The sequence below is a fragment of the Sceloporus occidentalis genome, unplaced genomic scaffold, assembly GCF_023333645.1.
Source record: "Sceloporus occidentalis isolate IW3139 unplaced genomic scaffold, rSceOcc1.0.p SCAF_1, whole genome shotgun sequence".
In the NCBI taxonomy this organism is placed as follows: Eukaryota; Metazoa; Chordata; class Lepidosauria; order Squamata; family Phrynosomatidae; genus Sceloporus; species Sceloporus occidentalis.
Window position 1 is genome coordinate 2279188 of NW_028316981.1, and position 27863 is coordinate 2307050.

Genomic DNA, 27863 nt, shown 5'->3' on the forward strand with positions numbered 1-27863 from the left:
TGATGGACCTGTGAACCGCTTTGATCACCATGGAAAAGCGGTATATAAATAAAAATTTTATTTATTATTATTATTATTATATACTGTAGTTGTAGAATATTATTAGAGGTCTTTGCTGTAGGAAGAGAGAAGAGATTAGAAGATCGAATGTTAGAGCTAGAGCAATCCTCTGGCTAAATGTGATGAACATAAAATTATTAACCTATTATTGACTTTTTGTAGAAATTAAGAATACAGTTTAATATGTTTGGATTGTGTTTATTTTAGGTAGACTTTACAGAGAGAAGGAGAGATGGGACAGGGGTATTAATGGATTATAGGTTCATAACTGATAAAAAGATGATGGGCAATCTGTTTTATATTTTTAATGCTTTTTTCTTGGCTATCTTTTTTTTTCTTTTTCTTTTTTCCTATTTTTGTATTTGTATTGTATATTGCATATGTATCTGGTAAACCATAAACATTGGGAAAAAAACTTATGGGGCATCAAAGAATCCATATAGGAGAAAATTAATGTGAGGACTCTGGAAACCCTCCCCCCCCCCCCCAAGAATTACACCTTTTGTGACATCAGAAAAATTACACTAGAGAAAAAACACAGAAATGCCATTGATATGGAAAAGGTTTTCTTTGGAGAGGCAGTCTTCCTACAGCTAAATTGTTTCTTATAATGCTCCATTACAGACTTTTACAACTTGGCAGTAGAATCATAGATCACAGAATCATAGAGTTGGAAGAAATCCGCAAGGGCCATCCCATCCAACCCTCTGACATGGAGGAAATCTAAATCAAAGCATCCCCGACAGATGGCCATCGAGCCTCTGGTTAAAGACCTCCAAGGAGGGAGACTTCACTACACTCCTAATGTTGAGGTGGAATCTCTTTTCCTGTACCATGCATCCATTGCTCTGTGTCCTAGTCTCTGGAGCAGCAGAAAACAAGCTTGCTCCCTCCTCAATATGACATCCCTTCAAGTATTTAAACAGGGCTATGATATCACCCCTTAACCTTCCTTTCTCCAGGCTAAACATCCTCATCTCTAAGTCGTTCTTCATAGGGCATGGTTTCCAGACCCTTCACCCTTTGGACAGGCTCCAGTTTCTCAATATCCCTTTTGGATTGTGGTGGCCAGAACTGGACACAATATTCCAGGTGGGACCGGACCAAAGCAGAATAGAGTGGCACTATGACTTCCCTTGATCTAGACCAGGGGTAGGCAACCTGTTGCCCGCGGGCCGGATGCGGTCCAGCGAGGCCTTGGGACCGGCCCCAGCCTGGTCCTGCCGCCGATTGCCACCAGGGCCTTTGGGGGGCAATTGTCTATAGAAGCCTCAGAAACATGCATTTATATTAACATTTTTTTAAAAAAACAGCAATTTTTTTTGCATGTCCTCCATTTTTTTAAAAAAAGTGTCTTCCATTTGAAAATTTTGTCCTACATTTGTCCTGGTTTATTTATATATTTAATTTTTTTAAAAAAAATTATTTAATTATTTATTTTTTGGCTTCGCCCCCCCAGTTGTCTGAGGGACAGCAACCCGGCCCCCGGCTCAAAAAGATTGCCTACCCCTGATCTAGACACTATACTTCTATTGATGCAGCCTAAAATCGCATTCGCCTTGTTAGCTGCTGCATCATACTGTTGACTCATGTTCAATTTATGGTCTACTTGGACTCCCAGATCCCTTTCACATGTAGTTTCATTCAGCCAGGTATCTCCCATCCTATATCTGTGCTTTTTTTTTTTTTACCTTAGTCCAATATCTTACATTTCTCCCTGTTGAAGTTCATTTTGTTAGTCTTGGCCCAGCTTTCTAATCTAGTCAGGTCATTCTGAATTTTGATCCTGTCCTCTGGGGTATTAGCTATTCCTCCTAATTTGGTGTCATCTGCAAATTTGATAAGTATGCCCTCAATTCTGTCATCCAAGTCATTGATAAAGTTGTTGAATAGCACTGGGCCTAGGGTTGCCATAACCTGGCAGCCCCCGTGCCAATCACGGTTTCGGGGGGCCGGTCCCGGTCCAGTTTGGGCCCCCACCCATGCCTTGTTCCCGGTTTGGGGGTCCGCTCCGGCCACTGCTGCTGCTGCTAATGCGGCTGCTGCGGCACCAACCCACCTCCTCCTCCGGCTCCGCCTTCCTCCTCTTCCTCAGCGGCAGAAGCACCGCTGCCACCGCGCCCCCACTGTGAGGGCTTGTGCGCCGCCCAGGCCTCAGCAGGGGCCAGTGGCAGCGCGCGCCTGCCCCGCTTCCTTCTGTGCACGCGCGCGCCTGCCCCACTTCCCTCCGCGCACGCGCGCCTGCCTCACTTCTAGGAGGAGGAGAGGGAGAGGAGGAGGAGGAGCAGGAGGAGGAGGAAGGAGCCGGAGGAAGGGTGCCTGAAGGCCAGGGCAGAATTGGGCCAGAGGAGCAATTTATTTTTTATTTTATTAATTTTTATTATTGCTTGTTTTTATTTTATTTCATTAATTTTTATTATTGCTTGTTTTATTTTATTTTATTAATTTTTATTATTGCTTGTTTTTATTTTATTTTATTTTATTATTGCTTGTTTTTATTTTATTTTATTAATTTTTATTATTGCTTGTTTTTATTTTATTTTATTAATTTTTATTATTGCTTGTTTTTTATTTTATTACATTAATTTTTATTATCAAATATATACACCCCTGCCTTGTTTTTTATTTATTTTTTATTTATTTTTTCATTATTTTTTATGATTAAATATATGCAAGTGCATTTTCTGTGTATTTATGGCGCTTTGAATGCTAACAAGTCTGCCTTTCTTGGACAGTTATAGTGATGATGATGATGATGGTGGTGGTGATGGTGATATTGATATCAAGAAGCCTCTGAGGCATGGCCAATGTAACTTGCTGTGATTTTTACAAACTCATGCGCAGTGAAGAAAAACCACAGTCCCTTGACCAAGTACACACTTCTGAGAAGTAAAGTTGAACCTGAGGGCAAGTACATTTCTGCCGTCTGTCTAAGAATAATGCCAAAATGTCCTCCATTTTGATCATGCCTAAAAACATGCATTTATATTAACATTTTTTTAAAAAACCTCAATTTTTGCACGTCCTCCATTTTTATAAAAATGTGTCCTACATTTGAAAATGTTGCCCTACATTTGTCCTACATTTGTTTGGAGGTCCTCACTTATGGCAACCCTAACTGGGCCCAGGACAGAGCCCTGTGGGACCCCACTGGTCACCTCTCTCCAGGATGAAAAGGAGCCATTGTTGAGTACCTTTGGGGTTCGGCCGGTCAACCAATTACAATACACACATAACAGTTGTATTGTCTGGCCCACCTTTTGCTAGCTTCTCTGCAAGAATATCATGGGGAACCCTATTCTGTGGAGAGGCCCTCAAGGTGTGCAGAGAGACCCAAGGGAGCACTGTTTGAAAATGTTAATGAAAGCAGAAACAATTTGCCATAATACAATTCGAAAGACTTTTCAAGACTGACTTTACTGTTTCTGAGATTATTTTCTTATATCCCATCTTTCTACCAATATAGGGACTCAAGACAGCAAACAACAAATTTAAAACAATACAATTTAAAAACAGTACAACAACATTAAACATATAACATTTTAAATGAATTAAACAATTTTAAGAATTAAAACAGTTCTGAATTAAACTACAACATGTTAAAATGCAAACTTTAAAATTTAAATCATACAACATTTAAAACCCAGTGCTTACCAACTTGAAGAGTCCTGACCCCACAAGAACATCTTTACTTACTGCCGAACAGATAGCAGGGATGGAGATCTCCCGAAGTGGGAGGCAGTGGTGGCCCAGGGTTGCCGGGAAAGTCTGTTGCAGCAAAAATAACACCCAACAGCTGGGTGGCACCAAAGACCAGCAACCTTTATTTGGCATCAGCTTTTGTGGGCCCCAGTCCATTTCTTCAGATGCACGAACAGGGAAGCCCTTGGACATGCCTCTGAAGAGGTGGTGAGAGCCAAATAAAATTAGTTAAGTCTTCAAGCTGCCATAAGGCTTCTACAAGATGCTGTTTCAAATTTCATTGTCTGAATTTTAACTCTTGGGCAAGGTTTTAGCTTGATAGATAATTGTACTTTTAAAATGCACCATTGCAACTAAAATGGAAATCTGGCACAGAAGCTTTCAGGAGTATCCTTTCCAAGGAACCAGTCAAATCCACACCCAGCCAGCTCTAAGCAATGCTCTAAGCTGCTTCTGGAGGAGGGATGAGAAATGTGTGGTCCTTTGGATGGCTTGGCTTGTAGCTCACATCACCCATAGGCTGCATCAGTGCTTCAGGAAAAAACCCACTTTGACACCACTTTAACTGCCATGGCTCAGTGCTGTGGAATTCTGGGGACTGTAGTTTGTTGTGGAACCAGAGCTCTCTGACAGAGAAAGCTAAATGTCTCATAACACTATAATTTTACATGAAACTCTTCTCCTCCCCCCAGAACCTCAGCTGAATGCAGAGGGTGTGATTATGTATGACTTGTTTGTACACAGTCTGCATATATGTGTGTGTGTACATATACAGTCGTCCCTCCCCTTTTGCAGACTTGGAGTTTGCAGTCTTGCCCATTCACGGAGGGCAAGCGGGGAGAGATAAAATGGCATGTGTGCCTAGTCGCGTGCTGCCATTGGAATCAATGGAGACTCCAATATTGGCATTTTTGCAGATTCACTGAGGTATTGTGTGTGTGTCTGGAATGGATCCCCCATGAGGGAGAGACAATGTGCATTTTCGTATATATATATGTCTTGCACGCATGCACGTGCACACCCTATATGTATATGTGAGCCGGCATGTTGTGGTGGTTTGAGTGTTGGACTACAGCCCATGGAAAACTCCTGGGTGAGTCACATACTTTCAGCCCTAGATAAACCTGTGACAGTCTTAAGAGTTACCTTAAGTAGGAAATGACTTCAAGGCACACAACAACAACAAACAATAAATATGTATACGTGTGTTTGTGTGTGTGTCGTCCCTTGCCCCCTCTGCCTCCAGATTTTCTCTTCAGCAGCTCCAGAGGATTTTTCTCCACAGGCAGGGCCTCCCCTTCAGCCTAGTAACCCCCTCACCCTCCACAACTCGCAGGGCCCCTCTTCCCACTAGGACACACTGCCCAGGAGCCCTGGCAGAGAGGGCAGAACATCCAGATGGGAAGGGAGAGGAGGGGACCATGGGGGAGGAGGGACCTCTGGGTGACTTGAGAGGGGTCTTCCTTTCCCAGAGGGATGGCAGGAATCAGGACCCCCCCCCCACCTCTTATTATTATTCTCTTCCCTCCAAAAAGCATCCTTGGGGTGCCTCTCCCCCTCCCCACCTTGTCTGCCCTTTCCCTCTGATCGCCTGTCTTTGATGGAGATTTCCTGCATGGCAGAATGGGGTTGGACCGGGTGGCCCTTTTGGGGGCCTCTTCAACTCTAGGATTCTGTGGCTCTAAGGAAGGATTCAATCCCAGCACTTGAATGAAGGAAGGGCCTTTCTCTGCCCCTTTTTCTTCTTCAGTGGCCCCTGAAAAGGAGGGGGGCGCTAGGCTGAGGGAAGGCAAAAGCCAAGGCAGGAGGGGAGGGAGGGGGCAGAGGAGGAGGAAAAGGAGACCCTCCCTTTGGAGGAGAAAGAGGGGGACTCTGCCCTCCAGTCTTTGGTGGGGGAGAGAAAGGGGGGAGGGGCAGAGAGGCCTAGTGGGAGGGAGGGAGGGTGGCTGTGGGCTTTTGAGAGGACCCCTTTCCTGGGGTCTCTTCAGAGGAATCCCAGCCCAACCCCTTCTGCCATGCAGGAACTCTCCATCAAAGCCCCTCATCCAGCCTCTGCTGAAAGACCTCCAAGGAAGGAACCCCACCATCCTCCACTGTTCCTTCCCCCCTTCCCCCAATTTCCCTGGGATGGATCCTTTTATGGATCCTTCCTCTTCTTCTAGGGGGAGGGAGCTCTGAGAAGCCAGAGAGTTCCGCTTCCTAGAGCGGCAGCCGGAAGACAATGCTGAGGGGAGGGGAAGAGGGTGGCCCCTCTGGCCTCATTTCCGGGGAAGGAGCTCCTGCCTTTTCTTGGCCTCGCTCACTCAGACGGCGCTTCGGAGGAAGGTAGGCCGGGAGACCCCCCTTTTAAGGTCGTGGCTGGAGCCTCCTCCTGTGCCCTCCCCCCAGAGGGGCCCCTGGAGCCCCGTCCTCTGCCCTCCTTTCTGGGGGTCTTAGAATCCTAGAGTTGGAAGAGACCCCAAAAGGGCCATCCACGCAGCATCCCGTTGACAGATGGCCACCCAGCCTCTGCTGAAAGACCTCCAGGGAAGGAGGCTCCTCCACTCTCCTCGGAGGGAAGGTCTTCCACTGCCAGGAGGGTGGTTCTGATCTTGAGGTGGAACCTTTTCCTGGCGCTTGCATCCATTGCTCCATTGTGCCCCATTTCCCCCCTTTTACCTCCCAGGAAGGTAGAAGTGCTGCCTCTCTCTAATAACCTCCAAAGGCACACAGATCCAGACCTTGGCTGCAGGTCAGAGAAAGGGAGCAGCCAGTTCAAAGGAATGGTTCCCAATAGACTGTGAAGCATGTTGTATAGGGAGAGGGGGGGGTCTTTTGCCTGTAGCCCTGGGAAGTAGGGAGAAGAGGCGGATCTTGCTGAGGGAGCAAAGAGCAAGCTGAAAATGCAAAAAGCCCAAGAAGGCAAAGCCAAGAAGGGAGCCTCCAGGAGAGAGGAGGAGGAGGAGGAGGGAGGGCAAGGCTCCTTTTGGGGTGACAAACCCACTGGGCAAAGGCCACCACGCTTAGGAATATAGGCAGGGGTTCTGGGAGACCCACAGGATCCCGATCTCATCCAGACGTGTGCCGCCTTGCGTCCCGATGCTGAGAGAAAGGCGGGATATAAGACAACAATGATGATAATAATAACAACAACAATTTCCTTCATTGAGGGGGAGGTTCAGCTGAGGGAGGAAGTGACCCAACAGGGCTGCTTCACTGTAATTTTGTGAACATCCAAAAAGGCACGAAAGCCCTAATTTAGGCGTGGTACAGATGGCGCTAAATCGCCATACTTGTGGCATACCAGGGTTAAGGGGCCACGCAGCAACCGCATGGTCCCTGGCCCTAGTACAGCGCAATGCCGTAAGAATGGGGGCACCCTGTAGACACATGTGCCACCATTGCTATGTAAGCGCCTAGATTGACCCATGGATAAGTCAACTCAGGGTTTTTTGGGTCAATTTTTTGACCTAAGTTTCTAGACTTATACATGAGTATATGCAGTAACTCCCACTTTCCTGCTCTAAACTTCATCTTTCACAGGCATCTTAAAGAGGATCCCAGGCAAAATCTTTGGGGTGACCAAGGCCCGGTGCATACCTTCCTTGTTGTCTGGGCTGGTGGTGGCCTTTTTTCCTCCACAGGGAAGCTGCAAGGTTTGGTGGATGTGGCTTCCCTGCGGAGGAAAAAGAACCCACAAAAAGTGGGTTCTTTTAAAGCCATAGGGGTGGCATAACAAGTGCGCCACTGGTGCACTCATTATGTAAATGCCATGCGGCAATGCTCCTAGCTGGAGCCCCCCCCCCCCTTCCCAACCATCCAGATCCTCCTTCCTTCCCAGGATGGGAGAACTGGCAGAGATCAACTCCAGCAGAGGGAGGAGAGATCAGTGCAGCCTAGTGGGAAGAAGGGGGTGGCAGGCTGTGGGGGCAGGGGAGGAAGACCTCCACCGTGTGCCATTCCTAGAGCAGAAAAGACTGCTTGGCTGAGAGGACTGTTCATGTGTTTGCTTGGTGTGTTGTGGTGTTGTGTGAATGAATGAGGAGGCTCCCCTTTGCCTTCAGGAGCTTCATTCCAGAGATGGAGAGAAGGGGAAGGCAAGGAGGCCTCTCACTCTGGCTCTCAGGCACTCCCTGCAGGGTGTTAGTGAGTAAATAATGTAAAAACAACAAAAGGAGAGCCAAACTGGATCTACCCCAGTTTTTATTCTCCTCTATCGGAAGCTCCACAAGAAAAATGCAAGCTCTCACGCACCCACACCATATTCCCCAACTGTCCCAGTTTGCCAGGTTAATCCTCTGTTCTCCCACTTTTTCACCTGCTTTTAAAATGTGCCAGTTTCTCTGCTCTTCTCACTTTTACCATTTAGCCTCACCTTACTTCTCTTGGTACAAACTGGGTTCAAAATGCCAATGTAGTTCCCAGTCAGTTAACTCGGAGGAGGAAGAGGAGAGGAGGGAACAGAAGAGTCCTTTCCTTTCCCACCTTGGCTCAAACAAAAGCCAACCGCAGCAGTGTCTCCTTGCTTATGTCTTCTTCCTCACTGATCATTTTTGCCATCTTGGATGCACTTTGGTGGTGCTTACTCACACATGTTCTGGGTTTCCTCTGTGAAATGTTGGAGAGTATGGTACTAATGCTTCCCAGCGACCACACTCTCTACTGTCCATCCTCCCTAGCAGTTGAGATGGAGATGACCTCCTTGTCTCTGATCCCAGCTGGGCCGGCAAAAAGAGCCACCATGACTAGTGGCATTGGTAGCCTGGGCCTGATCTCCTTCCCAACCTACAGCCTTCACCAAACATCTAGGATTCGTGTTGTGCAGCTGGGAGACTGAGAAAAGAAAATTATATCTAGGATTGGTAATCCCTGATTTTAATCACAGTGATGATAATTCTGAGTCACCAACTAATTTTGTGAAGGTGATTTTGAAAAAAAACAACCCTGCTTTTTAAATAATGCATGCAAATAGAGTGAACTTTCAAATTATGGTGGTAGGACCCTGAAAGAGTGACCTCAGCAGCAGCAGTGGCCTCTCTCTGAGCTGATAGGCAGACCAAATTAATACTACTACTACTACTATTTATTTATATCCCGCCTCTCCTTAGAGGATTGGGGCAGGTTACAATCAAAATAAAACATAGTAAAATAATAACATAATCCCTGATCCACAATTTAAAATACAACCATAAAAATCAGTTATTAAAATTGCAATAAAAATTACAATAAAATTTAATCTCATTGCAATGAGGTGGTTTAAGGGAGAGTCAAGAAGGCATAGTTGTGGGACAGTGGAGAGGACCCATGTATTAGTCTGGGAATACCTGCTGGAAGAGATCTGTGTTAATGGCTTTTTAAAGGCCTCAAGAGATGTTATGTGACGGATCTCCTTCGGTAGGTCATTCCAAAGTTTAGGAGCGGCTGATGAGAAAGTCCTCTGGGTAACCACAGCAAGTCTGGTCTTCTTAGTCTGTAGTAAGTTTGTCCCAAAGGACCTGAGTGTGCGGGGTGGAATGTATGGAAGGAGACCTTCTTTTAAGTAAGCTGGGCCTAAGCCATGTAAGGCTTTAAAGGTGATTATCAACACCTTGTACTGTGCCCAGAAACTAATTGACAGCCACTATAAGATTTCAGAACTGGAGTTATATGGTCGCCTCTTGATTTTCTGGCAACCAACCTGGCTGCCATGTTTGGCATTAACTGAAGTTTCCAAGTTAGTTACAAGGGTAGCTGTAACGGAGAAGCACTCCCAGCTGTCCAATCAGAAGGCAGCTGAGGGCCAGCCAATCGCCTGTGGGCTGGAACGTTTGAAAATTCCGAACGGTCAGTTGGGGAGTCAGTTGGGACTCAGGCAGGAGAAGGTTCAGTTGGGGATGTTGAGGATTTAAGACCTGGAATCCAGAGAAGAAGGGTTTTCAGGGGTTAGAGAAAGATGGTTAGGGGTAGAGTCTGAATGGAAAAGGGCTCCCTACCATTATACTGCCAGGGCTCTAGAAAAGAGAGTGCCTGCTAGTGTTAGTTAGGAGAACTGCTAGGTCCAGAGAGGGACTGGATTAGATTGATGAGTCTAGGGAAGAGAGGCTCAGAATAGCCAAACTCTAACAGGGGGTTGTGGTTATATTAGATCAGGGGTAGGCAACCTGCGGCCCGCGGGCCGGATGCGGCCCGGCGAGGCCTTGGGACCGGCCCCAGCCTGGTCCTGCCACCGATTGCCGCCGGGGCCTTTGGGGGGCAATTGTCTATAGAAGCCTCAGAAGCATGCATTTATATTAACATTTTTTTAAAAATCAGCAAATTTTTTCACGTGTCCTCCATTTTTTCAAAAAAAGTGTCTTCCATTTGAAAATTTTGTCCTACATTTGTCCTGGTTTATTTATATATTAATTATTTTTAAAAAATTATTTAATTATTTATTTTTTGACTTCGGCCCCCCAGTTGTCTGAGGGACAGCAACCCGGCCCCCGGCTCAAAAAGATTGCCTACCCCTGTATTAGATCATAAGAGATGTTGTTAGCCTAGGGGCGGAAATAGGAAAAGGAATTGTCAAAAAGGGATGCGAAAGTCCCAATACAGTGAAAAGAAAACTGGGGAAAAGACTAGTCCCGAGAAGGGCTATAGTCCTGAAGTCTCTAAGGGTACAGTGTGTTAAACGAGGAAATTTGAGCTTTTAGACCAAGAGAAGGCCGAAAGATTAGGAAAAGGGTCGCATCTGATATAAGAGTTTCTGTAAACCTCTGCAACTAATTTATTAAGAGACAAGTTCACAACAGCTTATTATTGACAATCTTTTATTCTGTTCTGTTTCTAAAATAAACTTATTTTATTGATTTTCAATCAATCTGCTTGGCCTAAGTGATGAGTTTTAAACACGCTACCATCTACATATTTGAGGCTAGAGATTTGTGCTTTTGTTACATCATCATATAGAAGGAAGATTGTTACAGTAGCCTCATGTAGAGCGCATTGCAGAAGTCCAATCGAGAGGTTACCAGAGCATGTACTACTGTTTCTAGGTCACCTGGTGCCAAGTAGGGTCGTAGTTGGCATATCAGCCAAAGCTGATAACAAGCGCTCCTGGCCGTTGCATCGATCTGAGCTGTCAACTGAAGGGATGATTCCAGGAGCACTCCCAAACTACAAACACAGTCCTTTAGGGGAAGTGTGACCCTGTCTAGGACCGGTGAACATCTTATCTGGATTCAACTTTAGTCAGTTTTCCCTCTTCCAGACCATTACTGCCTTAAGACATCCATTGAGAAGAGAGATGCCATCCTTAGTCACTGCTGCAGTCTGAGACATAGAAAAATATATTTGGGTGTTATCAGTGTACTGATAACACCCCATCCCATGTCTCCGGATTACCTCGCTCAGCGGCCAAACAGCATTGGAGACAGAATCGCTCCTTGAGGGACACCCGATCTGAGTTCCCTCTTGGTCGAATAACTGTCCCCAAGCATCACCATCTGGAACCTTCCTGAGAGGTAGGACCTGAACCACTGCAACGCAGTGCTCCCAATACCTAACTCTCAGACGTTCAAAGGCTGCTGAGAAGTCCAAGAGCACTAACAGCATCACACTTCCCCTGTCTATGCCCAGACGGAGATCATTGACTAAGGCGACCATAGCAGTTTCCAAGTTGCTTCTCAGAATCTTTGCCTACATTGACAAGCAAGGTTTTGTTTGCCCTGTGAGTGTATCTCAGCAGAGGGAGCTTTGGTTTCCCTCCTCTCTCCTGGTGGCTTCTTTCTTGGCTTTGCCTTCTTTCCTCCCAAATGTCCCAGACCTACCCATCCTCCCCAAGCAAAACACCTCCCTCCCTCTTCCTTAATGTTGCTTTAAATTCTTTGGGATGTCTCCTGTTTCATGTGTTTATTTTATAAAATCATTTACACTTGATGGTTCTCCTCTTTAAGCCCATCACCAAATCTGTGTATGTGTCCAGAGATTATTGGGAAGCAACCGGAGGGGTGGGGGGAGACTATCATTTTTTCTTTCTGTATTTTAACAAGGTTGCCATACTTAGAACAAATTGGCCGGAAACAGAAGTTGCTCAGGGAATGTGCAAGAACCTGAACTCTCAAGTTAAATTCTAGCCTCCATTTACACAAGGTTATGTGTGTGTGTATGTCTACTAGAATACCAACCCTTAATACCCTATCCATTTTCCTTCTCAACAACGTCTTGCTATTCTAGGAGAAAAGTTTCTCCAGCAACTGGAAACACAAATCTTTAAAGGAATTGTTGTTGTTGTTCACAGCCTTTGAATCAATCCTGACTCATGGCGACCCTCTGGATGAGGCATCTCCAAGACTCCCTATCCTCCACTGCTCTGCTTAGATCCTGTAAATTCATACCTGATTATGTTCTATGAAGAACTAATTAAGAGAGGCATGTAATGTTTTGCTCCTATAATGTTCTCCCATCTGAATCTTCAGAGCCCTTGCATAATCTTTTTTCTTATTCATCACTTATTACAAGGACATTTGATAATGTAGACCACAAAGGAGGTGTTACAAGTTGAAACTTGTTTTATTGTATATGCTCTTTGAATGTTATAATCCACAACTGCAGTCATCCTGGAGGGGTACATACAGAAAGTTGAGGCCTCACATGGCTGATGAGCCCTAGAGAATGTGGTAACCGGCAAAGTATATGTAAACATAAAGAGTATATAGATGAACTCTGAAGTCACTTGAAACATCCAGAGGAGGAGCTTCTATAGGGAAATCAATCAGAGGAATTTACAGGAGTAGCCCTCACAACACTACTTAGAAAGCTGTTTTTCAGACTGTTTTCCAGAATATAGATAGTTGGTCCATCTGGAATTTGTATGACTTGTTGCACCACTCCCATCTAACCTTGAACTGCTAGTGAATTTGGCAGGCATGGCTATTTGGAAAGTTGGCCATCTGGGCCTTTTTTGAGAAAACAAATGTATTGCCTTCAACAAATACTAGAAAATGGCTCCCATGGAATGTTTGTGGCTTGTGGTATCACTCTCATCTAATCATAGAACCAGAAAATCAAAATATTATAATAGAGTTAGAAGGGACCCCCTGCTCCACACAGGACCTCCAGCCAGAGTATCTCCTGCAGGTAGCTGTCCAGACTCTTTTTGGCGATATCCAAAGGCCCCACCACTACTTTAGGTAATTGGATACTTACCCGGTGAATTTTGTGGATCCCTCCAAAAGCACAATGAACTCATGCAACACATTTGTGCCCATCTGATGGACGGCGAGGTCAAGAAAATATGAGCATGACCAGCAGCAGCAACATCATCCCAGTGGCTCAAATTTGTCTGTTCCACCTCTCCCATGCCCCTTGTAGCAAAAGAACAGGACATGGAACAATGGATGCAAGCTACAGGAAAAGAGGTTCCACCTCAACATTAGTAGGAACTTCCTGACAGTAAGGGCTGTTCGGCAGTGAAACACACTCCCTCATTGGAGTGTAGTGGAGTCTCCTTCCTTAGAGGTCTTTAAGCAGAGGCTGGATGGCCATGTATTGACCTTTTTAGCTGCCGCCTCACACCATTGACTCATGTTCAACATGTGGTCTACTTGGACTTCTAGATCCCTTTCACACGTAGTTTCATTCAGCCAGGTGTCCCCCATCCTATATCTGCATTTCATTTTTCCTCCCTAAGTGCAGTACCTTACATTTCTCTGTGTTGAATTTCATTTTGTTAGCTTTGGCCCAGCTTTCTAGTCTATTCAGGTCATTTTGACTTTTGATCTTGTACTCTGGGGTATTTGCTACTCCTCCTAATTTGGTGTCATCTACAAATTTGATAAGTATGCCCCCAATACTGTTGTCCAAGTCATTGATAAAGATGTTGAATAGCACTGGGCCCAGGACAGAGCCCTGTGGGACCCCACTGGTCACTTCTCTCCAGGGTGAAAAGGAGCCATTGTTGAGCACCCTTTGGGTTCAGCCGGTCAACCAATTACAAATCCATGTAACAGTTACCTTGTCTAGCCCACATTTTACAAGCTTGTTTGCAAGAATGTCATGGGAAACCTTGTCAAAGGATTTACTGAAATCAAGATATACTATATCCACAGCATTCCCTTCATCACTGAGAACAGTCCGGCCAGAGAGAGGGGAAGGAGAGGAGTAGCTGGGCAGCCATTTTGAGAAAGTGTGCTTGTTGCTGAAGGGGTGGACCTTCTGTGAGTCACATCTGTGAATCACTAGGGGGCGGAGCTAGCAGACTAGCTCTATATAACTCCTTCCAGAGCAGTCCTGCCAGAGAGAGGAGAAAGAGAGGAGTAGCTGGGTGGCCATCTGTCGGGGATGCTTTGCTTGAGATTTCCTGCATGGCAGGGGGTTGGACTGGAATGCCCCCTGTGGTCTCTTCCAACTCTACGATTCTTTGATCTACCAAGCTGGTAATTTTATCAAAAAAATAGATAAGATTTTTCTGGCATGACTATTTTCCCCATTTTTGAAGATGGGGACAATGTTTGTTCTCCTTCAGTCTGCTGAGACTTCTCCTGTTCTCCAGGAGTTCTCAAAGATTATTGCCAATGGCTCCGATATTACATTTGCCGGTTCTTTTAATACTCTTGAATGTAGTTCATCTGGTCCTGGAGACTTATATTCATTTAGATTAACAAGGTATTCCTCTACTATCTCTTTACTTATTCTGTGCTGAAATTCCCCTGTTCTGTCCTCTGCTCCATTATCTTCAGGTTGAGCACCCTTTGCCTTTTCTGAGAAGACTGAGGCAAAGAAGGTGTTGAGTAATTCTGCCTTTTCTCTGTCCCCTGTTAACATTTTGCCATCCTCTCAACGCAGTGGCCCTACCGTTTCCTTCTTCTTACTTTTGCTGCGGACATATCCAAAAAAATCCTTTTTGTTGTCTTTAACCTCTCTAGCAAGCCTGAGTTCGTTCTGTGCTTTAGCTTTTCTGACGTTACCCCTGCACATGCTAGCTATTTCTTTGAATTCCTTTTTCGTGATTTCCCCCTTTTTCCATTTCTTATACATGTTCCGTTTCAAACTCAGCTCCGTTGAAAGTTCCTTAGTCATCCATCCTGGTTTCTTGAGACACCTCCCATTTTTCTTTCTCACTGGAACTGTTTGAAATTGTGCCTTCAGTATCTCTCTTTTGAGAAACTCCCATCCGGTCTGAACTCCCTTCTCTTTTAGTATTTCTGACCATGGGATCACCCTCAATACTTCTCTAAGTTTACTGAAATCCGCTCTCCTAAAGTCTAGAATGCGTGTTTGACTATGCCTGGCTTCTCCTTTCCATTGTATAACAAACTCCAGGAGAACATGGTCACTTCCACCTAAGGATCCCACCACTTGCACCCCATTAACCAAGTCATCCTTGTTGGTTAGGATCAGATCCAAAATAGCTGACCCCCTTGTTGCCTCTTCCACCTTTTGGACCATGAAATAGTCTTCCAGGCAAGTGAGGAATTTGCTAGACCTTGAGGATCTGGCTGAGTTTGACTTCCAACAAATATCAGGGTAGTTGAAGTCACCCATCACTACTACATCTCTCCTTTCTGAGTGTGTGCTCATCTGTTCTAGAAAGGTATCATCCAATTCCTCAGTCTGACTTGGGGGTCTGTAGTAGACTCCCACAATAATATCCTTGTTGTTTCCCTCCCCTTTAATTTTTATTCACATGCTCTCCACCTGGCTGCCAGTATTGATGTCCTGGATCTCTTCACTGGTGTAAATATCTCTGACATATAGTGCTATTCCTCCTCCTTTCCTGTTTGGCCTATTTCTCTTAAAAAGGTTATACCCCTCTATTTCCACATTCCAATTATAAGACTCATCCCACCAGGTTTCGGTGATGCCTATTATATCATATTTGCTTTGCTGTACTAGGAGTTCAAGTTCATCTTGCTTATTTCCCATGCTCTGTGCATTAGTGTAGAGACATCGCAGATCACAGGTCCCATTTACTTTTAGCTTGTGCAAGTTTATTTGCCTCCCACTGTTGGATCCTTACACTTTTTTTCTTGTTTCCTCTATGTCTGTTTGACTATTTTCTCCAGCCCTTTCGCCTTCCTTAATATTGTCTCCCTTCCCCACGGAACTCAATTTAAAGCCCTCCTGATCAAGTTCTTGAGACTGTTGGCAAAAACATTTCTTCCAACTGGTGTGAGATGCAACCCGTCCGTTGCAAGAAGTCCCTCCTCATGGAACCGCAGCCCATGATCAAAGAATCCAAATTGTTCTTGGCGGCACCATCTGCGAAGCCAGTTGTTCACATCCACTATTTTCCTCTCCCTTCCTGGACCGTGCCCTTCAACTGGCAGAAGAGACAAGATGACAACCTGTACATCCATTCCTTTCAGCTTCCTACCAAGCGCCTCTTAATCCCTTTTGATGTTCTGCAGGCTGTGTCTAGCAGTATCATAGTCCACCACGTGGACCAAGAGGAAGGGGTATTGGTCAGTAGCTTGACCAGTCTTGTCAGCCTCTCTGTCACATCACGGATCTTTGCCCCTGGAAGACAACACACCTCTCGAGACATCTTGTCAGGCCTACAAATCACTGTTTCTGTACCCCTCAGCAAGGAGTCCCCCACTACGACCACACGCCTCCTACGAGATTTAGCAGCAGCTGTTCCCGTGGGTGGGACGCTCTGGCTTGCCTGCTCTGTCCCTGAAGTCTGTCCATGCTGCTCTTCTTCATCCTCCTTGATAAGGGAAAGAGCTTTGAATCGATTCTCTAACTGCAAGCTCCCCGAACAATCCCTTCTTGGCCTACTTCTCTGTGTGACGTTCCTCCAGCTATCTTCCTCCTGTGTATGTGAAGTGACCTCCTCGGCTCCAGCATCTTCCTCTGCATGGTATTCGTCCAGGATTGTTAGTTCTGTTCTGTCCAGGAAATCCTCCTGCTCCCTAATATGCTGAAGTGTAGCTACTCTGGACTCCACCTGCTGCACTTTCTCCTCCAAGAGGGCTACCAACTTGCACTTGGGGCATGTGAAGTTCTCCACTTCTTTAGGCAAGAAGACAAACATCCCACAAGTGTTGCAGGTGACTGCCGTGGTCCGTCAGTGTCCATACTGAAAAGTCTTAGGAAATTACTGGAACAGGATTGTGGGCTTCCTCCTGAAAAAAAGAATCCTCCAGAAAACACCAACGCTAAGCCCCTGATGCTTCAACAATTTGTAGCAGTGAGCTCGATCAATTCTGCCTTTGCTGTAGATTTCCTTGGCTTAAAAAAATGAAATAAAAATTGAAATAAAATTTCGGCGCGCGGCTCTGGGAGAAGAAATAAAGAGCTAGTCTGCTAGCTCCGCCCCTAGTGACTCACAGGTGTGACTCACTGAAGATGTGACTACAAGCACACTCTTCCTAGAGTTTAAAAAGCAATTAAACAGTCACCACTTAAAATGGCTGCCCAGCTACCTCTCTCCTCCTCTTCTCTGTAGCAGGACCATTCCTTTTGACCTAATATCAATGACATAATTACCGGGTTGTGATCTGAAATGATCTTAGGAAGGACTTCAATATCGTTAATTCTTATACATAGACCAGCTGAGAGAAAAAACATGTCCAACCTTGCCCATGATTGATGAACCTCAGAAAAAAAGTGTAGCTTTTAGCATTATTATATTTTACTCGCCAACAATCAAGCATCGAAGAGTATTCCATCATGTCAAAAAACGCTTTAGGTAGCTTTCCTTGGGGTGTTTTAATCTTCCTTTCTGAATGCCTATCTATAAGTGGGTCTATCACCCCATTCCAATCTCCTAACCCCACTATATTATCAAAACAGATCTTTTTTATTTTGCCTAATAGTTTTGAGTAGAATTTATCTCTTTTTTCATTCGGGGCATAAACTCCTAAAATTAGGGTCTTTTGTTTTTGAATATCCGTTAATACCCCAATATAATGCCCTTTAGGGTCATTTAGCACTTCCTGTCCATTTAATCTTTGATTTATATATAAAGCTACACCTTTTTTTTTTTTTTAGTTGTACCTGCTGCAAAACATTGGCCCAGTTTCGGATTTTCAAGGACTTTTAACTTATTTTTATATATATGTGTTTCTTGTATACAATAAACGTCACATTTTTGTTTTTGTAAATACAGAAAAGCTTTCTTTTGTTTAATTATTCTATTAATACCTTTAACATTCCAGGTAAGTAATTTAAGCCTACTGGGCGTCATCATAGCTTGGGAGAAAATCTTCCAGATCTGAGTCTATAACTTCATTCACTCCTTTTCCGGTTATTTCTGCCACTTCGTCTTGGATGGAGTTGTTAACAGTAAATTTCAGTGCAGACTCAGAGTTATCTAGTACAGAGGTGTCCGACGTTATGACAGATAACTGATGATTCATCCTCACGTATGCATCCTTATTTGCTTTTCCCATATGATTTTTCCTTTCCTGTGCAGGTGTGTTGTTTTGAGGAGATGATGGGTTTTGGGGATGAATTTTCTTTTGTGCCTCCTTTGCTGTTGAAACTTTACCATTTTCTGGAACATTTTCTCTTTTCTTATCTTTCATATATTTGTCCTAGAAAAATTTAGCTTGTTGCAATGATCTTAATTCAGTTTCATTCTTTCTAAACCAAAACACAATACCCTCCGGCATCAACCACCTACATGGGATATTATCTTGTCTTAGCTCTGCGGTCAAAAATTTGTATTTCTTGCAACGTTTCAGAATTTGAGCCGGTACATCCTTAAAAAGTTGTATCTCCTGTCCGTCTATCATTAGCGGTGTTGCGTTATGGAGTCTCAAAATCTGATCTCTCATTTCTTTTCTTAAGAAATATACCACAATATCTCTAGCGGTTTTCTTCTGTTTAGCAAATTTTGTATTTAATCTGAACATTCTGTCCGTCTCATTAAACACATTTGTTCCTCTATTCCTAGAAATTTTGCCAAGTCTGGTATTATTCTTGAGTACAAATCCTCTCCTTCTTTTTCTGAAAGCCCTTTGATCTTAATACATTTTTCTCTTAATTTCGCTTCCCAAATCAGATGGTCTATCTCATAGTAATTTTGTCTCACTTTGAGCTCTTCTACATCCCCTTGTACATCCTTCTGTTTTTCTTCTAACTTGGTTATTTTCTCTTTCATATTACTTATATCTAATGCAATCTTTTCAACAGTAGAATTAATTACCTTCATATCTTCCTGTAATTCTTCCTTAATTTCAGCTTTAAAAGTTTTCATTTCTTTATTTAAATTGTCCATCTGTTCGCTAAGATGAGTAGTAATTTTTTTTATTTCTTCAAGATAAGAAGCAAAATTTTCAGGAGGTATCTGTGGGTCTGTTGATGATCTTCTTTGCAGTTGTTGAGCCATTTTAGCGTTTTGTTGTTGCGTTTTTTTCTCTAGTGTCCATAACAGAGTAGGAAAGAGTATTCCAAATAATATGTTTAGATGGTTTTACTGACCTCAACAACTAATATACAGATCTGTAATTGATTCAAAGTGAAAATTAGTCTGAATTGGCTGTTTTGGCAAACCCCTGCAAGCTGCTTCTGCTTCTGCTTCTACTAACAATGTTTGTCCCCTTTAGCCAGAAGACTACAACTCCCAGAGATCCCTGGTTGCTGCTTGCCCAGAAATTAATCTCACAAGAGGAGGTGCTGCCGCTGCACAGTATAGCCACCGCTCTACACCGAGAAGCTCTTTATGAGCAGTGCGGTTCCTCTCCCAGGGTAAGTTTCTCTTTGTTTGATTTTTAGCAAAAGGTTGTGCAAAATAAATAAGCAAGCATTTCAATAATGGAAAAATCTCACAGTTCTGTAATCCTGTTCCACCTCCCAGTCCAGTAGCTTGATGCAGCTCTGCAATCACTTTAGTAGTTGATAACTTAAAAGAGTCCCAGTCCTTTGTTTTAAACAAACCACTTTCTTTACTATTCTGCTTAAACTTCCAAGAACAGCTCTATATTGAAATTAATACTGAGTTAGAGGCATTAGAACTTCAGCTAATGGGGCTGGGTATGTACCCTCAAGCCCCTTCAGGCGCATTTCAAATCTTCTTAGAGCTATAGTAAATTGGCGGCGACCCTTCACGGAGCAACCCGCAGCATCAAACGCGGTTGTGGATGGCTTTCCCTTTTACCTTCTTCCAGCGTTGTATTTCCCGAAGGCAAAATATAGGGAAGGAAGCCCCCTCTGAAGACCACTTCTTGTGGAGTATTTTGCTGCTTGAGCTGTAAATTTGAAGCAGCTTTACCCGCGTTTCGCGGACCCGTAGCAGCGCTGCTGCAAATGCGTCCTTTCGGTTCGCCTGACCAACTCGAAGTCGAACCGCAAACCATGATCAAGGAATCCAAAATGTTCCTGGCGGCACCATCTGCAGAGCCAGTTATTCACCTCTGCTATTTTCCTCTCCTTGGACCATGCCCTTCAACTGGCAGAAGAGACAAAATGACAATCTGTGCATCCATTTCTTTCAGCTTCCTACCCACAGCTTCATAATCCCTTCTGATATTCCCAAAAAGACCAAAAGGAAGGAGTCTTGGTCAGTAGGCTTGACCAGTCTTGTCAGCCTCTCTGTCACATCACGGATCTTTGCCCCTGGGAGACAACACACCTCTCGAGACATCTTGTCAGACCTGCAAATCACTGCTTCTGTACCCGTCAGCAAGGAGTCTCCCACCATGATCACACACCTCCTCTGAGGCTTAGCAGTGACTGTTCCCTCGGCTGGGACTCTCAGGCTCTCCTGCTCTGTCCCTGAAGTCTGTCCATGCTGCTCTTCCTCGTCTTCCTTGACAAGGGAAAGAGCTTCAAATTGATTCTCTAGCTGCAAGCTCCCAGAAAAATCCCTTGTTTCCCTACTTCTCTGTGTGACGTTCCACCATCTGTCTGCCTTCTGTATATGTGAAGTGACCTCCTCCTCCCCAGCAACTTCCTCTGTGTGGTACTCGTCCAAGATCATTAGTTCTGTTCAGTCCAGGAAATCCTCTTGCTCCCTAATATGCTGAAATGTAGCTACTCTGAACTCCAGCTGCTGGACTTTCTCCTCCAAGAGGGCTACCAACTTGCACTTGGTGCATGTGCTTGCCACATCTGTAGGCATCCCACAAGTGTTGCAGGTGACTGAAGCAGTTCTGTCAGTGTCCATACTAAGAAGTCTTAAGTAATCACTGAAACAGGACTGTTGGCTTCCTCCTAAAAAAATCCTCTGGTAAACACGAATATAAAAGGGCCTGTTGACCTGACCTTTACACTAATCTCTGTCACTGAGGTCAATGTTCTGGGGATACAACTTTATAAAGATGTCCTGGCTGCTAGCTCGTTCTGAGGATAAGTTTCTGACTCACTTCCTCTGAGCAAGAAACTCCTAAAAGTCCTTTTTGAAAAAAAGCAAAAAATGTAAAGGAGAACCTGTAAAGACAAAGTTCACTGCTCCTTTGCTGCCTCTGCTGTACTTTTACCTAGCTGAATCTTTTTTTCAATCATTCATCAGTCAAAATGGCTGCCCAGCAACTGCTCTCCTTTTCCTCTCTCTGGCAGGAACTCTGGCAGTGTCCCTATATCACTCCAGGGTAATGTATAACATATAGCTCCTAGAAAGCCTTCAGAGTCCACAAAATAGCCTCTTTTTCCTCTCCTTTGTCCCTCAGAGTCAGCTCAGTAACAGCAGAGGCCTAATCCTAGGAGACCATGTAAGCAGACTGCAGACTCTGTTCTTTTGCTCATGTGAAATCGTGAATTCTACCAAAACAGCATTTTTAAGCATTGAACTAAAAAGCATATGGAAAGCCACCCAAATCAATTTTGTTTGTAGGGAAATACTTTCAGAGAAGTTACTAGAGAAATGTTGTCATTTTATCCCTTTTATCTCCCAGACTCCTTTGAGGAAGTGGCTGTGTCTTTCACCGACTGGATCTCCTGGATCAGAGCCATACAGCTCTCTACAAAGAAGTCAGAATGGAGGATGATGGGAATGTGGCCTCTCTGGGTAAGGCAAGCTTTCATGTTCACTGGATTATTCCTGAAGGAACAAAAATTTGTGGGTTGATCCCTAAAAAGATCCTCAGTTTCTTTGTTCAGTTTCTAATGGAATTCTTTCTTTCTCAAGCAGGTTATGAACAAGCAAAGGAGAATTTTGTGGAGCCTTCGGGGGAAACAGTCAAGATTGTTGTGGAGAAAGAAGAGTTTCAAAATCAAGGGGGACAGAAAAGGCAAAAGGGGAAGCAATCAAAGAATGCGAAGAAGAACTCTGCTTCTCAGGAGGATGGAATTTGTGAACTCATGACGCCTCAAGAAAGCTACAAAGTGAAAAGAGAAGTAAAATGTTCTACCTGTGGAAAAATATTCCGACATAAATGTGACTTAAAAGTACATTGCAGAATCCACACAGGGGAAAAACCATTTAAATGCATGGAATGTGGAAAGAGCTTCAGTCAGAAATCAAATCTACATACACATCAAAAAATCCACACAGGGGAGAAACCATACAAATGCATGGAATGTGGAAAGAGCTTCAAGATTAAAGGACAGCTACATGCACATCAAAAAACCCACACAGGGAACAAGCCATATAAATGCATGGAATGTGGAAAGAGCTTCTCTCGTAGTGACAGTTTACATTTACATCACAGAACTCATAGTGGGGAGAAACCATTCAAATGCATAGAATGTGGAAAGAGCTTCAGTCAGAAAATACATCTACATTTACATCAAAGAACACACACAGAGGAAAAACCATACAAATGTATGGAATGTGGAAGGAGCTTCAGGATTAATGGGCATCTACGGGTACATCAAAGAACCCACACAGGGGACAAGCCATATAAATGTATGGAATGTGGAAAGAACTTCTCTTCTAGTGGCAGTTTACATTTACATAACAGAACTCATACTGGAGAGAAACCATATAAATGCATGGAATGTGGAAAGAGCTTCAATCGGAGTCACCATCTCCGTATACATGAAAAAACCCACACAGGGGAGAAGCCATATCTGTGCATGGAATGTGGAAAACGCTTCAGTTATAGTAGAAGTCTACATATTCATCAAATAATTCATGCTGGGGGAAAACCATATAAATGTATGGAATGTGGAAAGAGCTTCAGTTCGAGTGGCTCATGTAGAAAACATCAAAGAACTCACACAGGGGAAAAGCCATATCAATGCATGGAATGTGGAAAGCGCTTCAATCAGAGTGAAGGTCTACATATACATCAAAGAACTCACACAGGGGAGAAACCATATCAATGCATGGAATGTGAAAAAAGCTTCAGTGATTGCGGAAGTCTGCATAAACATCAAAGAACCCACACAGGGGAGAAACCTTATAAATGCATGGAATGTGGAAGGAGCTTCTCTCTTAGTGGCACGTTACGTTTACATCACAGAACTCATAGTGGGGAGAAACCATACAAATGCATGGAATGTGGAAGGAGCTTCAGTCAGAGTAGTTCATATCGTAACCATCAAAAAACCCACACAGGGGAGAAACCATATCTATGCATGGAATGTGGAAAAAGCTTCATTCTGAGTGGAAGTCTACGTAAACATCAAACAATCCATTCAGGAAAAAAACCATATGAATGTATGGAATGTGGAAAGAACTTCAGAGATAGAGGTAATCTACGTAACCATCAAAGAAGCCACACAGGGGAGAAACTATATAAGTGCATGGAATGTGGGAAACGCTTCAGTCGAAGTGGAGATCTACATTCACACCAAAGAATCCACACAGGTGTTAAACCATATAAATGTATAGAATGTGGAAAGAGTTTCAGTCACAGTGCCAGTCTGCGCGTACATCAAAGAACCCACATGGGCAAAACCATATAAATCCTTGGAATGTGGAACTGTCAGTGATTTCAGAATCTTGATGAAACATCAGGTAACTCAGTCAGGGTAATGTATGATGCTCATGGAAGTGTCCCTCTACAAGTTAGAGACCAGCGCACTGTTAAAAAGTGGAAAGTGTTGAAATGGAGAACCATTATGTGTTGTTATACAGTGCTCTGCTCTTTTACCTGTTTAATAAGTAGGAGTTGCATAAGCACAAATATAGGTATGAATGGAATACTTGCTACTTAAGAGAGAAAGAAAGGTAGCTGGGTGATGGGTCAGTAGCCCCACTTTGCCCAGAGTGTTTGCTTTGCCTCAGCAGAGTTGTGGTCAAATCTGGCATTGCCTCTGTGGTGACTTAACACCAAGTAGGAAAGTGTATTCTTTCAAAAATGTAATTCATTTCTTCCTCTACAGCCCCAGTGGTGACTTCCTGGCTAGGGGCACATTAGTCAATTGGTCAGTGGCTGAGCAGCAGCCGAGGCAGCACCAGTGCACTGTGCTACACTTGCTACTGGCACTGAAGCTCAGGAGAGGCAGGAAGGCAGCTGGCTACTGGCTCAGCTCAAGCTGCCTTGCAGGCCAGCTACTCCCAGCTACAGTTGCAACCATTGCCTCTGCTGCCATCCCTCTTTCTTCGTGCAAGGTTTCAGGGCACCTGTGCGGCTGGGGCACAAGAGCAGTGCCTTCACTGGTGTGGCCAGTGCTGGCAGCAGTAGGGGAGACAATGGCTGAGAGTAGGTGTCATGCAAATCAGCCTGGGATGAGCTGACAGCCGGCTGCTTTGGATGGTGTTCAACTGCCACTCCTTTCTTATTGCTCTTCAGCTGCTGACTGACAGGACTGTGTCCTCAGCTAGTTAGCCCTGGGCAGGGCTGAGAGGGGAGAGATAAACTTCATTTTTTGAAACAATGCTTTCCTCTACTAGGTGTCAGTGGTGTTGGTGGCAACACTAGATCTGGCCTATGGGGGACCAAGCACAAGCTCTGGGCAGAATTGGGCTACTGTGCAGAAGCCAGCTGAGCTGGTGGCCAGCTGCCTTCCTGCCTCTCTATTCCTACTTAACAGTTATACTTAGGTGCCCCCCATTTATTTGACAGCAGCAGCTCTATGGCTGGCCATTAGAGACGACTGGGCCAGATACCACCTCCTTTTAGTTTCCTGGAGAGTGGGAGGGGGCTTATGGAAAGAGGCCTTCAGGCAGGTAGAAGGGGGTGCTGTAACTATAGGCACCCCACATTTACCCCAACCCTGCCTCCACTACCTGCCTAAGAGATGGGGGGAGGGAAGAAGTTGGTATTGAAGGAAGAGAGCTGCCTTGCAACTCCTGTGAGCCATTCTAGGAAAGAAGTGAGCAGGCCCCACCTAAAATGCTTAAGCACCACTAAATACCCCTCCCCTTGCTACAAGATGGTTCTAAGTCAGGGCATTAACTCAGCTGGAGGAGGGAAGATGGCGCTGGCCTGTAGGGAGTGTTTGCTGCAACTCTGAACAAAAGATAAAACGCTTTTTCTTTCTACCTTAAATTTCAACTGCTGTTGCTCCTGCTTCTTCTCCTTCAAATACCGCAGGCTTGGTTTACAAGTAATTTATCCTTATTTTTCTTTTTCCTCCACCCTTTGATGAGGAGGATAACCTCTAGAAGATTGTGTTGGAAGGCTTGGCTTGAAAGAAAAACTCAGCCCTGGCTGCATTTTGAAAGAAGCCAGTTCCTCTCTGAGTGGGATGCTTTATTTCACATTTAGATAGTTTGAATAAAACGTTTACTGAAACATGCTGAACTGCTCCTCCTTTTTGTTGGACAGAAAATCAGTTGAATTGCACGCCAAAATTGTATCTCTATGTCTGGCTTGGCCATCATTTCTACAGGTGATCCTCGGGAACAGTGAATCTGCAACTTGCCAATATATGAGATAGAACTCAAGACTTAATGCCAAGTGTGACATGGAAAGAGTTCAAAAAATGTCTTGTATACAGTATCATAAAATCTGAGGTTTGATAAGGACAGGTTGCTTACCTGTAACTGTAGTTCTTCAAGTGCTCATCTGCAAATTCACACAAATGGTTTATTTTGTGCCTGTGCAGTTAGCTCAGAAACATCTGCAATCACAAGGGAAGACTTTTTGGCGGTAGCTCCACCCTCCCTCTAAATAAGCCTGGTGTCTTCCTGCTCCTTTTCAGTTCCATAAGGTATGCTGCAAGCAGTGATGGGAAATAAGACTGAGCAGGACACGACTGAGGGGAGGATAGGTGGGATTTGTGTGAAACTGCAGATGAATCACTCAAAGAACTATAGTTACAGGTAAGCAACCTGTCCTCCATGGGCTCTCAGAATCACACAAATGGGTTAGACTGACAAGCTTCGGTCAGTGGAGGAGGGAGGGTCATGATACCAGTTGTAAAGTTCAAACAAGTTATATTTTAGTAACAACAATAAAACCTATACATTTTAAAAAGTGCATTCATTTGTTTTGGTTTCAACGGCATATAAAACATGCAAGGCAATAAACTTAATCGAAACCAGAAAGCAGTACTGCCCTCCCAAAGGCTGCGTCCCACCTGGCCCTGGTGTCCAGCCTGGAATGTTTGTTGCAAGTCAGTGGCTGGGACAAGACAGCAGCCTTGCAGGCACCCTGGTTAAAAAAGTGGAGGATGTCGCTAACGCCCTAGTAGCATGGGCTTGGAGGATGCGAGCTGGTGGAGTCTTCTCTGACAGTAACATAGGTGGATGGTGCCAGCCACCTGCTTCGCGGCCCTTTGAGCAGTAACATAGTCCTTTCTTGGATTCCAAGTAACAAAGAGTCTCTCAGAACACCTCGAACCTGGAGTTTTGTCCACATAGAACGCCAGCACCCTTCGGACATAAAGAGTGTGTAGATGGTGCGCGGCACCCATAGTTGGGTTCAGGGTCAAAGTAGGCAACACAATGTTGTGGTTGATGTTGAAAGATGACACCACCTTCGGAAGGAAAGTGATGTTGGGACGGAGGACCACTATGTACTTGTGGAAACACAGGTAAGGCTGGTCCATATGCAAGGCACAAATCTCACTCACACTTTGAACTGAAGTGATGGCCACAAGGAAGGCTGTTTTCCACATTCAACTGTATGCCTGGAAAATGTATATGTGTGTTTGTAGGTTTGTGTGAGATATCTAATTTGGGTTTTTAACAAAATTTATCTGCAATTAACAGCCTTTGTAAATGTGTAAGTGTCAACATTTATTACTATTAGGTAACATATGAAATCAACAATGGAGTTTATCACATGGGGACAATTGGAAGTATAAATGGTGATTAACCTGTGATAATCCCGCAATTGTACTAATGGTTTTCACACAGCATTGTGTTCAAAGCGCTATTATCCTGTGAATAACCTGTGATAATCCAGCAATTGCACTAATGGTTTTCACACAACATTGAGATGAAATGTGCCATTATCCCGTGAATAACCAGGGAAGAAACAGCAGCAAATCATTCATGGGATTTTCCTGTGAATTACTTTTGGCTGTTTATTGCTTGGTTTTATTCCCTGGTTATTCACAATATAACGGCTCTTGTGTTAATCTCATTTTAATTGCCTTTTAGTGTCAATTGTGTGATTTTCACTGGTTAATCACTGTTTAGACACCACATTTCTCCTCGTGGGATAAACTCTAATGAGTCGTTGAAAAATGATCCTTCCCCATTCTGGTGTTTCCCCCCATCCTGCTTAGAGTAAAAAGGTAAAAGGTAGTCCCTTTGCATGAATGTCTACTTATAACCGACTGTAGGAAGCGGCGCTCATTTCGTTTTTCAGCCGAAAAGCCAGCATTGTCTGAGGACTGCTCTGGTGGTCATGTGGCAGCATGACTGCACCGAACGCTGTTGCCTTCCCACTTAAATGGTACCTATTTATCTACTTGCATTTGTATGCTTTCGAACTGCTAAATTGGAAGAAGCTGGGTCTAGTGGTGGGAGCTCACCCCATCATGAGGCACTCAGGGCTCGCACTGCCAACCTTCTGATCATCCGATCATCAGAACTGGCGTCTTAGCCCCTAAGCCACTGCATCCCTTGCCCTGCTTAGAATAGTCCCAATAAAATAAGTGAAATAATTTAATACTGTTTTCAGCAGGTATGGCTGAGTCAAGACCCAGGAGTTAGGAGGAGGAAGGATGGGGGACAATAACCCCCCACTTCAGGTAAAGCGTACACCCAAGCAAAGCAAAGGGAGGGAAGGGTTAGCAATGTTGTCTGCTGTCTCATCCATCCAGCTACACAGATCTTTCTGCAGTTGGACAGGATTATCAGGGAGGGAAGGGTTGGCAGGGCTTTCCGCTGCTGCTGCCACCGCCACCCCACAACAGGTGACACCAGAAGA

General features: G+C 44.4%; 1 protein-coding gene across 2 annotated transcripts; it reads left to right on the forward strand.

Moving 5' to 3' along the window:
* Positions 1 to 6034: 6034 nt before the first annotated feature.
* LOC149320356 (uncharacterized) lies at positions 6035 to 23960 on the forward strand. Of its 2 annotated transcripts, none has more exons than XM_089501261.1 (4): positions 6035 to 6087; positions 19257 to 19398; positions 21543 to 21655; positions 21776 to 23960. In XM_089501261.1, the coding sequence occupies exons 3-4, from the start codon at positions 21625 to 21627 to the stop codon at positions 23497 to 23499; spliced, it is 1755 nt and encodes a 584-aa protein (XP_089357387.1). In that variant the 5' UTR covers positions 6035 to 6087; positions 19257 to 19398; positions 21543 to 21624; the 3' UTR covers positions 23500 to 23960. The 2 variants fall into 2 exon arrangements, with proteins under 2 accessions (XP_089357387.1, XP_089357392.1); XM_089501266.1 differs by having other exon boundaries at positions 21779 to 23960.
* The last annotated feature ends 3903 nt before the right edge of the window (positions 23961 to 27863 follow it).